The following is an 11288-nucleotide window of genomic DNA, read 5'->3' on the forward strand; positions in this document are numbered from 1 at the left end:
GCTCAATCACATGGATTTGGGTCATATTTTATTTTAGGCTAAATTAAGCTTATCTTTGGGCTCAATTGAATTTTAGCCTAACTAATTAATATTTAATTGAACCAAAATAATTAATTTGACCCAATTGTCATAATAAAGATACGTGACATCATTAGAATTGTCCAATTTATCTTTAAATTTAATTTTGGATACATGCCAATTTTTAGTTAATCCCAATTATAATTATTTTAGTAAATGATGTGGCAATTTGTGATTGGTTCCAAAATTTCTTATTCAACAGTCATTCACCGTCTTCGGCTAGATCCTTGGTCTATAAGCTCGATTTAATTCTTCTCGACCTGCCAACAACCCAACCGAGTATTAAAACTCTAAACATTCTGGTTTCCTAAAGATATACATAACATGTCGCACCAAAGATGACGCTCACGAAAACAAAGCTTAAGAAATAAAATCTTATTTCAACAACTCTCTAAAATTTCCAGATTTCTAACATAAACTTCAAATGACTATAACTTTCTCAATACTTAACCAAAATGAGTGTTCTTTATATCAAAATATTTATTTTGAGATCCTCTAAAACTTACCTGAAGACATATAAATCTTATTCCCCGTGCATAAAGTCAGATAAGCCTCGAAACAGAACCACTTTCATAATCGCGCACACACGACCTCTTTAACTTATCCCTACAATTTAACTTATTTTTAGTCATTTTTGGTTCACGATTTCTTCATGAACGTTGTAGTAAATTTGATAAGATTTCCAACCATACCAAATAGAGATTCTAACTCTACCAGTACACTCTAAAATACAAGAAAAACTAGAGACCTCCTGATTTCGAGTGAAAACCAACTGCCCTATTTTCTTCATCAAAACGCACCCAATGAATATCCGAATTTGCTCCAACTTTCTTCATAAAGTTTGTTTGAAAATGAGTTAACTTTCAGCAAATGTAAACCTTACCTCTTAATTCCTTTTGAAGAGTTCAAACCGAATTAAAATCCAGTGATGTGCAGAATGAACCAAAATTCAGCCATGGATACACTTTGCTTGAGTTCTCCTCCTCTTCTTCAATCTCAAAATTCTAGTAAAATTCCTCTTCTTCTTCCAAAATCTCTCTTAAATGTTCTATGCAAATTGAAGAAGGAAAGAAATGGAAGTTGGATGAGAATTTGTCTTCAAAATGCTTGGCGGTGAAGGGAAGAGAAGAAGAAGAAGAAAAGAAAAAATGAAATCTTCTTCTTTTTTTTGTTTCTTTTTATCCTTTCTTTTCTTTCTTTTCTTTAATTTATTTAATAAAACCATTTATATTTACACTTAATTTCCATTTTCTTTTTTTTCCACATTTAAAGAAATTAAACCAAGCAAAATTATCAAAATTGCCCACCTCCTATTTGATGGATAAAAAATCACAATCCATATACTTACTACACCCCACCCTTCACCTCCAAAACCTGATTATCATGACTTCTTCCCTTTAAATCAAAGCTTTATGAGCTAAAAGAAGAACCTTAAATCAAAGACATTATATTTCTAAATCCAATTTTTGTGATATGAATCCACGGTACTCTTTTGATCTCTAGAACTATGCCTCTAAGAAAAAAAAAGGAAAAAAAAACATCATTCTTGAAGAAACAAAACTAAACCCCATTATAGAAGTGGAGAGAGAAAGAAATTAAGGTCACAAAATACAGAAAAATGTAGGATTCATTTGAAATTTAAAATAAAGAAAACACATATATGTAGTGGTAGGCAACAAAAAAAAATAACGTAGATCTGTAGTAAGAGAAAGGTCAGAAGTCGTGGGGAAGAATCGGAACAACAACGAAACGTATCAACAAAAAAATGGAAATTAAAATACACACACATCAAGATCCACATGATGAAAGAGGAACAAAACACATTAGAAAAAACATATAAACAAAAAAATTTGGAAACCCTAATTTAATGGAGATGAAGATCGACAGGAGACAGATCAATCAAGAAATAGAAGAACAGAGGTGAAAGAGGAATGAAAAACAAACACATACCTTTACCCGAAGAATAAAGGTGAAAGAGGAATGGAGAGCTAGAGAAGAGAGGAAATGGAACACTTAGGTGAAAGAGGAATAGAGAGCTAGAGAAGAGAGGAAAGGAACACCTAGTTGGAGAAGAGAGAAAAGGAACGGAGAATCGAAGAGGAACGCCTAGCCAGAGAATGGTGTAGCCAAAGAAGGGAGAAGATAATGGAGAAGAAGAAATCGTGAGGAGAGAAAGATAACTTGGAAGAGAGAAGTTGAAAACGTAAAGATGAAAAGAGAAACAGAAAGAAAAAGTTGGGAACGAAACAAGAGAAACTTATTTTAATTGTTCCCACTAATCCTTAACTTAGAAGGAAACGTTTCTAATTATTTTCGATAATAAGAAACAAAAAACATTATCAAACACATTTGTTTCTTAGAAAACTAGATAGAGTAAACGAGCACGTTATCAAACAAATCCTAATTTGTTATCGATACTCGTGTAATGAAAGCGGAGAACCCTTGGGCGTTTGGGTTTTGGGTTTTGGGTTTTCGATTCAACGTACGTGTTCGAAGCGCACCGTTTTACAGGAGAACCCATCCTCACCATCCTCCCCCCAAATCCATTTGAAGGCTCACAAAAATCTCTCTCGCACTCTTAAACCCTCGTTCGCTCTCCTCTCTCGTGGTTAAGGACTAAGAGAAACGCCGATGGGGAGATGAATTTCACTGGCCTTCCATTTCTGAAGGAATCCCAAGTCATGTTTATGGCTTCTTCATTTACTCAGCTTCTTCTTATTCCCAGGTTCTCTACTTTCTCATTCCTCAACTTCGTTCATCTTTTAATTTTTCAAAATCACCCCCAAAAAAGTTAATCTGATATACTTTAGCTTTGCCCAGATTCACTTTTAGCTTGCTTGTTAATTCACGTAACCCAAATTGGGGAAAATGGTTGGAATTGCATTCTCAGCTGGGTTTACTTTGTTTGGCTATTGTTGTAGATTTGAAAATGTAGTAATGTTAAGGGAATATTGAATTTGTGCTTACAATTTCATCGGCTTAACTTGCTTTGAATTATCATAATTTGTTTAGTTTAAGTGGGTCTGATATGAATTTCTTTTGGATGGTGACAGACATTTGAACCCCATTCAAACTTTTTGTTGTTCCCCAAAACTTCCACTATCTTTTAGTTACCATGTTCAAAACGATTATAAAGTTTTTTAAAAAGCTCAGGACAGGTTTGGAATGACTTTCGAACTACTTATCCAACCAGGCTTTTAGTAACATTAGTTCTACATTCTTAAAACTGCTTTTAAAAGGCTTTTCGTTCAAGCACTTTAGACAAAAGCACTCTACATGTACCTTCTCACAAAGCATTTAAGGTGCTTATGAATTTTCTTAATGTACTCTTATGTTACTCTCCAACAGCCCTGTAAAGGCAAAGAATGTTTTATGTACAAGTTTCTTAAATGATACAGATGCGAGCCAAGTTGGACATTTCACTACTGCCCATCCCTCAACTTAAACCAACATCAGGATCTTAGAGTACGTTATAAATGGGCTATTACAGCAATTTCTAAGAAGAAAGTTTCAGAAAGCTTAGTTCAAGACGGATTCAATGAGGAGGAGATTGCAAAAAAGAAGACTCCTAGGACACCTAGACGTACCACCAAAAAGACTAGAAAGAAAACCTCAGACGATACTCCGAACCTAAAAAGTGAATTAGTATCTTCAGTGAATGAGACTGAAGTTGAGGAAAGCATTGTTAATGCATCTGTAGAAGATTTTAAGACAACCTCGAGAGTGTCTCGAAGCAAAGGTAAGTGCTGAACCATCTCCAAGCTTTTATCTAGCATTTATGCTCATAGTGTGGCGCCATTTAGCTTATTCATTCATTTTTATATCTTGTAAGTGCTGAACCAATAAATGAATTCATAGCTGCATCTACCTCAACTAGCGTGGAGGACAATAAAGCTGAGGTGAAGAAAAGACGAGGGAGGAAGCCAAAGAAGAAGGATAATAGTATGGACCTTCAGTTTAGTGAATCTAAAGTTAGTGATGGTGAAAATTCCTTGCTCATTGGGAATGATGTTGATGAAAGTGATGGGGAATTTGATTTTGGTATTGATGAGGGAGATGATGTGAGTGTCACGTACAGTTGGCCTCCTCTTGTTTGTTGTTTTGGAGCTGCACACCATGCTTTTGTGCCTTCAGGAAGGCCAGCAAACAGACTTCTCGATTATGAAATCCACAACAGACTGAAAGATGCATTATGGGCCCCAGAAAAGTTTGTTAGGGCGCCTGGAGGATCTGCAGGAAGCGTTGCAATTGCACTTTCAAGCTTAGGTGGAAAAGTAGCTTTTATGGGAAAACTTGGAGATGATGACTATGGTCAGGCCATGTTATATTATATGAATGTGAACAATGTTCAGACTCGATCAGTTCAGGTTGACAGTAAGCGGACAACAGCTGTGTCGCAGATGAAAATTGGCAAGAGGGGTCGCTTGAAGATGACTTGTGTTAAATCTAGTGCAGAAGATTCTTTATCAAAGTCAGAGATAAACATAGATGTGTTAAAGGAGGTAAAAGATACAAAATTCATTGTATTAAAAAGAAAATACTAAACTGAATTTTATTCCTTTTTTTCCCATGAAAGTGTGGAGATTACAAGTAATTTTTTTAACAAACAATCTACGGGCTCTGTGCACATTATATATCAAGCTGTTTAATTTACTAGTTTTCGAGCATAATCTGCAATATTCTGTCTCAGCGTTCTGGTCATTGTTCCGATATTGTTCATGTAGAATATATTCCTCACATACAATCTAATATTTTATTGTGGACACTATAAATGAATGTTTATATATCAAATCACTCTCAAATGTCGCTTGAGCTTTAAGGGTGAGAATTGGAATAATAAAATAAAGGAAAAAGATACTAGCAATGTTAAAGGTCTGCAGTTTCGTACTCAGGTCATAGTTACCTTATATGAACTTAATCTCGAGGTTATCTTAGACTCCCTTTTTTCTCTCTCAAATATCTTAGACTCATATGTTCTAGTGTACCTTTGGCATCCTGTTTTGCAGGCTAAAATGTTCTACTTCGGCACACATTCCCTCCTTGATCCGAATATGAGATCAACTTCAATGAAAGCCATTAAAATCGCTAGAAAGTTGGGGAGCGTTATTTTTTACGATTTGAACCTTCCTTTACCTCTTTGGCACTCTCGTGATGAAACAAAAGAGTTCATACAACAAGTGTGGAATCTTGCAGATATTATTGAGGTCACGAAGCAAGAGCTCGAGTTCCTTTGTGGGATCCAGCCATCAGAGGAATTTGACACCAGAAACAATGATAGTTCAAAATTTGTCCACTATGAACCAGAAGTTATTAAGCCACTTTGGCATAGAAATCTCAAGGTCTTGTTTGTGACTAACGGAACTTCTAAAATACACTACTATACAGAGGAGCATGATGGCGCTATTCTTGGAATGGAAGATGCCCCACTTACCCCTTTCACTTCTGATATGTCAGCGTCAGGAGACGGCATTGTAGCAGGTAAACATTATTAAATAAGGATTGTTTCCAAACAAGTTGAATCTTAGTTAAACTTTTATGATTTTTGCTAACCTCTTGTTGGTGCATCATTGCAGCTCTAATGAGAATGTTATCAGTTCAGCCCCATCTGGTTACTGATAAGGGATACTTAGAACGCTCAATAAAGTATGCAATCAACTGTGGCGTAATTGACCAATGGTTACTTGGACGAACACGTGGCTATCCTCCAAATGATGAAACAGAGGAAGTGACTGCTGACGAAAATGGCATACGGTCTATAACAGAAGAGGAATTCCGCACGGTTGCTGCTGTAAGTTAACTTTATTGTTAGTACTGCTGGATGTAGATTATTTGTTTGTTGTATGCCACAGAACAGAGATTCCATTTCCTTGGCCTCAACTGCTACGAGAAAATAAGTGTTTTCCCCCATTTGACATAGCTATGATGTGGTGGCTTTATTGCAATAGAAATTTTTTAGTGTAGTCTTGTACCTTGTCTTAACAAGAGACTCCAATCTCGGTTGCACTGTGCGAATTATTTTCCTTCTTTATACGGAAGGATTGGGTTGCTTTGTCTTTAGATGCTATTGCCACAAATTTAGTCCTTATTTCTAGTTTTTGTTTTAATTTTGTTTTAATTTTCTTCAGAAATCTTTTTAAGGTCGGTTTGAGCCTTTTTTAGGCACATCGACTAAACATTCATCAAAGTTGGGTTGGTTGGTTTTTGTCTGTCAGCTTTGATTTCATGATGCTCATCCCTAGTTTTACTCCCCATTTGGTTATATAAAAGTACGAACAATTCATCACTTCAGGATTTCTTTTCCAATAAACTTATTTCAACTATATCGTGTGTGTTCGGATTTGAGTGATCCACACGTTCAAATTGTTGCTTCCAGAGCTGCGCAATTCTAACCTAAATACATATTAAACTCTTTTCTTCAAGTTTTATACTATGATTATTTTTGTTATTTGATTTGTGATTAACCCGTAAATTTAAGGGGTTTTTTAAAAAATACAACAAATTGGTAAAATATTTATACTTTATATAACAATTTCGAAAACGAAAAAAGTCCATAAACTTATGAAGAAAAATATCAAAATTACCCTAGTCAACACATGATTATCTACCTCAAATGTGTGTGTGAATAATCTTCTTCTAAACGATCGTGTTGATTATGGTAAGTGATTGTTTAGATCATATCAACACGATTGTGTAGCTTTTTTTAAACGATGAAAAAAAACTTCAAGTTAAAACGGTTGTGTTGACCACGGTAAATGATCGTGTTGATAATGGTAGATGATCGTGTTGACAATGGTAAACAATCGTTTAGATCATGTTAAAATAATATTTAAACGATTTTGATATTCTCAAATATGATGAAGATGATGTAGCTTCAAAAAATCTTGTCGAAAACGATGAAGATGAGATATGAGATTTTATCAAAAGAATAAATCGTTTAAAAATAGAAGAAAGAAATTCTGGGAGAGAGATTGTGGAATAAGAAATTTTGAGATCAATCATAAATTACCACGTTATTTATTAAATTAATGATGAAAAATACAAATAATTGAATTTGAGACTAATTAAAAATTGGTATGTGTCTTAAATTAAATTTGATGACTTAATTTGGTCAATTCTAATGAGGCACGTTTTCATTTTGACTATTGAATCAAGTTAATTATTTTGGTTTAATTAAATATTATTTACTTGGGCTAAAGTTCAATTGAGCCAAAAACTAAGCCTTTTTTGTTCAATTAAATATTATTTAGTTGGCTAAAGTTTAATTGAGCCAAAAAAAAAAAAAAACTCCATAACTTCTGAAGTTAACTATCGTTGAAAATTTCAATTTCTTTGAAGATACAAGCTTTATTCAAAGACTCCAACTTCAAGAACGTCACGTGTTCCATTTCCTCAAATCAAGCTTAGACATTCAACTAAGAGAGAATCAGATGATCAAATATTAAAGATCGAACAACATCGTATTATAATCAACATCAACACAAGTTCAACTCCTACAAATTAAATTTCTCTAAATATCTTGTGTGAACAAATTGACATATTCAATGGGACATCTGTACCTCTTGTCTCTCTCTCATCATCCAAATCTACAGCAAACCAATGACACGAAAGAAAAAGCCACATCCAAATCTTCTGTAGCAAGCAATGCTTACACGGGACCTGTCACTCGTAGTCGTTTAAAGGGGATCATCCAAAAGCAAGATCAAGGTTCTATTATTATGCAGAACATTCTTAAGCAATTGATGAAGTCTTTTAAAGTTGGGATTGTCATCAAGGAAAATCCTTTGTATGATAACTCTAATTCTGCCTCTAGCAAGTCAAAGAAGGGAAGCACACCCTTACACCAAAAATTCTGCCTCTAGCAGCTTTGAGAGAGCATATGCAAACTCGTGAAATTGATGAGTCGAGTTAAACTTCTGCTATCAAATTTGGCGACAAAGGAAAGAATATGGTGTAAAAGAACCCATCATAACAACAATCAGCTTTTGTGGCTTCCATCCCAGTTCAGCAGCTACAAGATATGATCACGAACTCTATCAGAGTTCAGTATGGAGGCTCGTCCCATACTTCTTCATGTACTCTAACCCATACACAAAAAATATTGACAACTTGAGAATGTTGCATAGGTACCAACGACCCAACCTCCAAAATTCCAGCAGTTAATGGACAGAGCAACCTAAAGCAGCATATTGCCCACTTCGTTGAAACATGTAAGAACGCAGGATCAAGAGAATACAAACTAGTTAGAAAATTCGTTTGATGCTTGAAAGGAAATGCTTTTGAGTGGAATACAAAACTGGATCTGGAGTCAGAAGTCATTGATAACTAGGAACAACTAAAAAAAGAGTTTCTAAACTGCTTTTATAGCTTCAAGCCCACCGTAAGCATGATGGAGCTTACAAACAAGAAACAATGAAAGAGAGAGCCTGTCATTGACAACTTCAACCAATGAAAGGCTCTGAGTCTTGACTGAAAAGATCAACTCACTGTTGGAATTTATGTTCTAAAACTCGTAGTTTGTAGTTAAATTATATTCTATTGAATAAAATGGTTATTGAGAACTTATTAGTGAAATTATAATGCTATAATCTTGAATCCAATAAATTGAAGTCCTGAGGTTATCTAGTGTAAACTTGAACTTTATGTAGAGACAAAAACATGGATCAAGTTCGAGTGTATAGTCCAAATGGTCTATAATGTATGAATAAGGCTGGACGCTTTATTTTGGGAACACTATGGATGCGACCCGCTTTGTAGTTAGTACAAATGATGTGATCCTGAATCGTTCATGTAGAGACATGAAAGTGGGGGCATCATATGTAAAGAGTTTACATAAAACTGGAACCATGAAATAGTCACTTAGTTATAACATCGTTGACTATATAAAAATGACTATTTCGGTTATGATGACCTAGGTAACTTAATCTTAATCCTTAACTAACTATGAAATTTTGTTTAAATTGTATTATACTTATATCACAGATAATTCAAATTGAAGCAATTGGATGTCCGACTCGGACCTATAAGACATGACCGAGCAATAGAAATACTCTAACACTCCACCTTTGTCATATATTCCATACATCACACTAGATAGATATCATATTCATGGAATATGATTCACTTTCAAGATGCCTTGGTGGTGAAATGGTAGACACACAAGGATAAGATCGGGTGGATGGCTAGGGACATAGGGTGTAGACAGAATTCAGTCGTACTTAGGGTTAGGAGATAGGTTGTTCCCTTAAGGATTGAATCCAAGTCTTGAACAAGGGGACCCACCCTCTTATCGACCCGGGAGAGATTCAATTTATAGGTTGGACCTTAAACCAATTGTTTAATAGTGGATTAGTGGGACTTAAGGAACAAGGTGTAGTCTTAGGGGTAAAACGGTATTTTAATCCAACCGAGGTTACTAACAACCTGTGAAGGATTAACTTATTGATCATGGTTATATCAGATGGAGTGTAACTACAGGTCTTTAGTGGAATGACTCATTAGTTAACGAATGTTGATTCACTCGATCTAAAAGGGTTTAGTCAGTTAATCTTGGATCATTGGAGTCCATGATCTATAGATTATTCATCTACTAGCTCATATGGAATTAACTTAGAACAATTTGTTGGAATTGTTGGAATTGTTCGGATTAGGTAAAGAGAGAGAAGCCGACAAATATATTTGATATAGTCATCAGTTATAAGTTTGAGATAGAGATTTATATTTAAATATGGTTTAATATTAAAAATACAAATACAGATTCATATTTAGAAGCTCGAAATTGATGGAAATGATCAAAGTTGTACAAAGTCAAAATGTTGACTTTTTAGTTTGAAAAGTCAAACTTTGACTGGTTTTATATTCAAATGTCATTTAGATTTCAAAAAAAAAAAAAAGAATGCGGATTCATGCTTGGGAGGTTCGAAATTAGTCAAGATAGACAAAATGGTAAAATGTCAAAATGTTGACTTTATACCAAAGTCATTTCTCTCCCAAGTTTAAAAAACCCTAAAATTCTTCCTCCAAATTTTTATCCCTCTCTTTATTTCCTTCATTAAACGGGTCCCACAACCTGGTTCTAAGTCTGAAAAATAGCGAATCAACACTAGTGGTGGACCCAGTTCGAGTTTGTGAGGAGATTATCGAAGAATTGAAAGTCTTCAAAGGTATGATTTTCTTCAACCCTAAATTAGTTCAATTAAGGTTCTTAATGCATGTTAATCTCTAAATATAATTTAATTGCAATTGGGGTAAAAGTTCGATCTTAATTTTGCTACGTATGTATTGAATTCCATCACTCACTGAATTGTCGGCTATAGAAATGTGCACCCAAGGCATGCACTAGGGTCTTCTCTACATTTTGCAAGTTATTGTAGGCTCTTTTATAGAATAACGAGGCTGAAATTTGGAAGAAGTGTATCAAAATGCCATGATTATGTTGAAAAAGCATAAGTATTCAGAAATACATTTTACATAAGCATCTATGCCTATTTTAATGCATTTAAGTGTCGTAACGTAGGAATAAAAGCAAAAAAAGAGACTAGTGAATTAGAGAGGATATCGCATAAGAGCTATTCGAGAAGAACCTGTCTAGCAAAAACAAATGCTAGGCAAGAAGCTTCATCATTATGCGAAAATGGTTCACTAGAAGACAAGAATAGTAGTTGGGGATGGTGTGACTGGACAATGTGGATTTCGACTCGGACATGACCAGAAGAATAGAAGTTTTCCATCAAAAGTTGTCTATATAAAGGACCCATCACCATGATGAAAAAGAGGTCTGAATGAATCTAAAAAGGCCCAAATAGGCTCAAGTGGCCGATCGAGCATAAAATCATATGCTAATCTCCAGTCAAAGTCTAAAGAGTGGCGGAAAGGAGTAGCCTTTTCGTCGTTTGTAAAAGGTCATCTTCTTCTTCTCCGACCAAGCTGTGAGTGAGAACTTAGAGTTTGAAGGAAAGAAAGTCCATTTCACAGTCCCTCTAACTTGTAAACAGTTTCCATTATCTTTTCTTTCCATTTTTGTATTTTTTGTAATATATATTGTTTATATTGTACAATGGCCGAAGGCCTACATTCTTTGATATATATTACATGTTTATACCATTTTAATCCATACATCTCTTTACTGTTCATCTGTCAATGTATTATTTGTAGCTTAGTATTGTGATAAGTTCTTGATAAGTTGCTTTGCTTATAACTCTTATCGCGTTAGT

The 11288-nt window shown here is 34.7% G+C and overlaps 1 protein-coding gene across 1 annotated transcript; it reads left to right on the top strand.

Moving 5' to 3' along the window:
- Positions 1-2478: 2478 nt before the first annotated feature.
- LOC103486152 (fructokinase-like 2, chloroplastic) lies at positions 2479-6135 on the top strand. Its single transcript, XM_008444016.3, has 5 exons — positions 2479-2803; positions 3477-3817; positions 3937-4580; positions 5085-5556; positions 5652-6135. Exons 1-5 carry the CDS (start codon positions 2718-2720, stop codon positions 5873-5875), a joined length of 1767 nt encoding a protein of 588 aa, XP_008442238.1. The 5' UTR covers positions 2479-2717; the 3' UTR covers positions 5876-6135.
- Positions 6136-11288: the final 5153 nt, after the last annotated feature.

This window comes from Cucumis melo, chromosome 8, assembly GCF_025177605.1.
Source record: "Cucumis melo cultivar AY chromosome 8, USDA_Cmelo_AY_1.0, whole genome shotgun sequence".
Lineage (NCBI taxonomy): Eukaryota > Viridiplantae > Streptophyta > Magnoliopsida > Cucurbitales > Cucurbitaceae > Cucumis > Cucumis melo.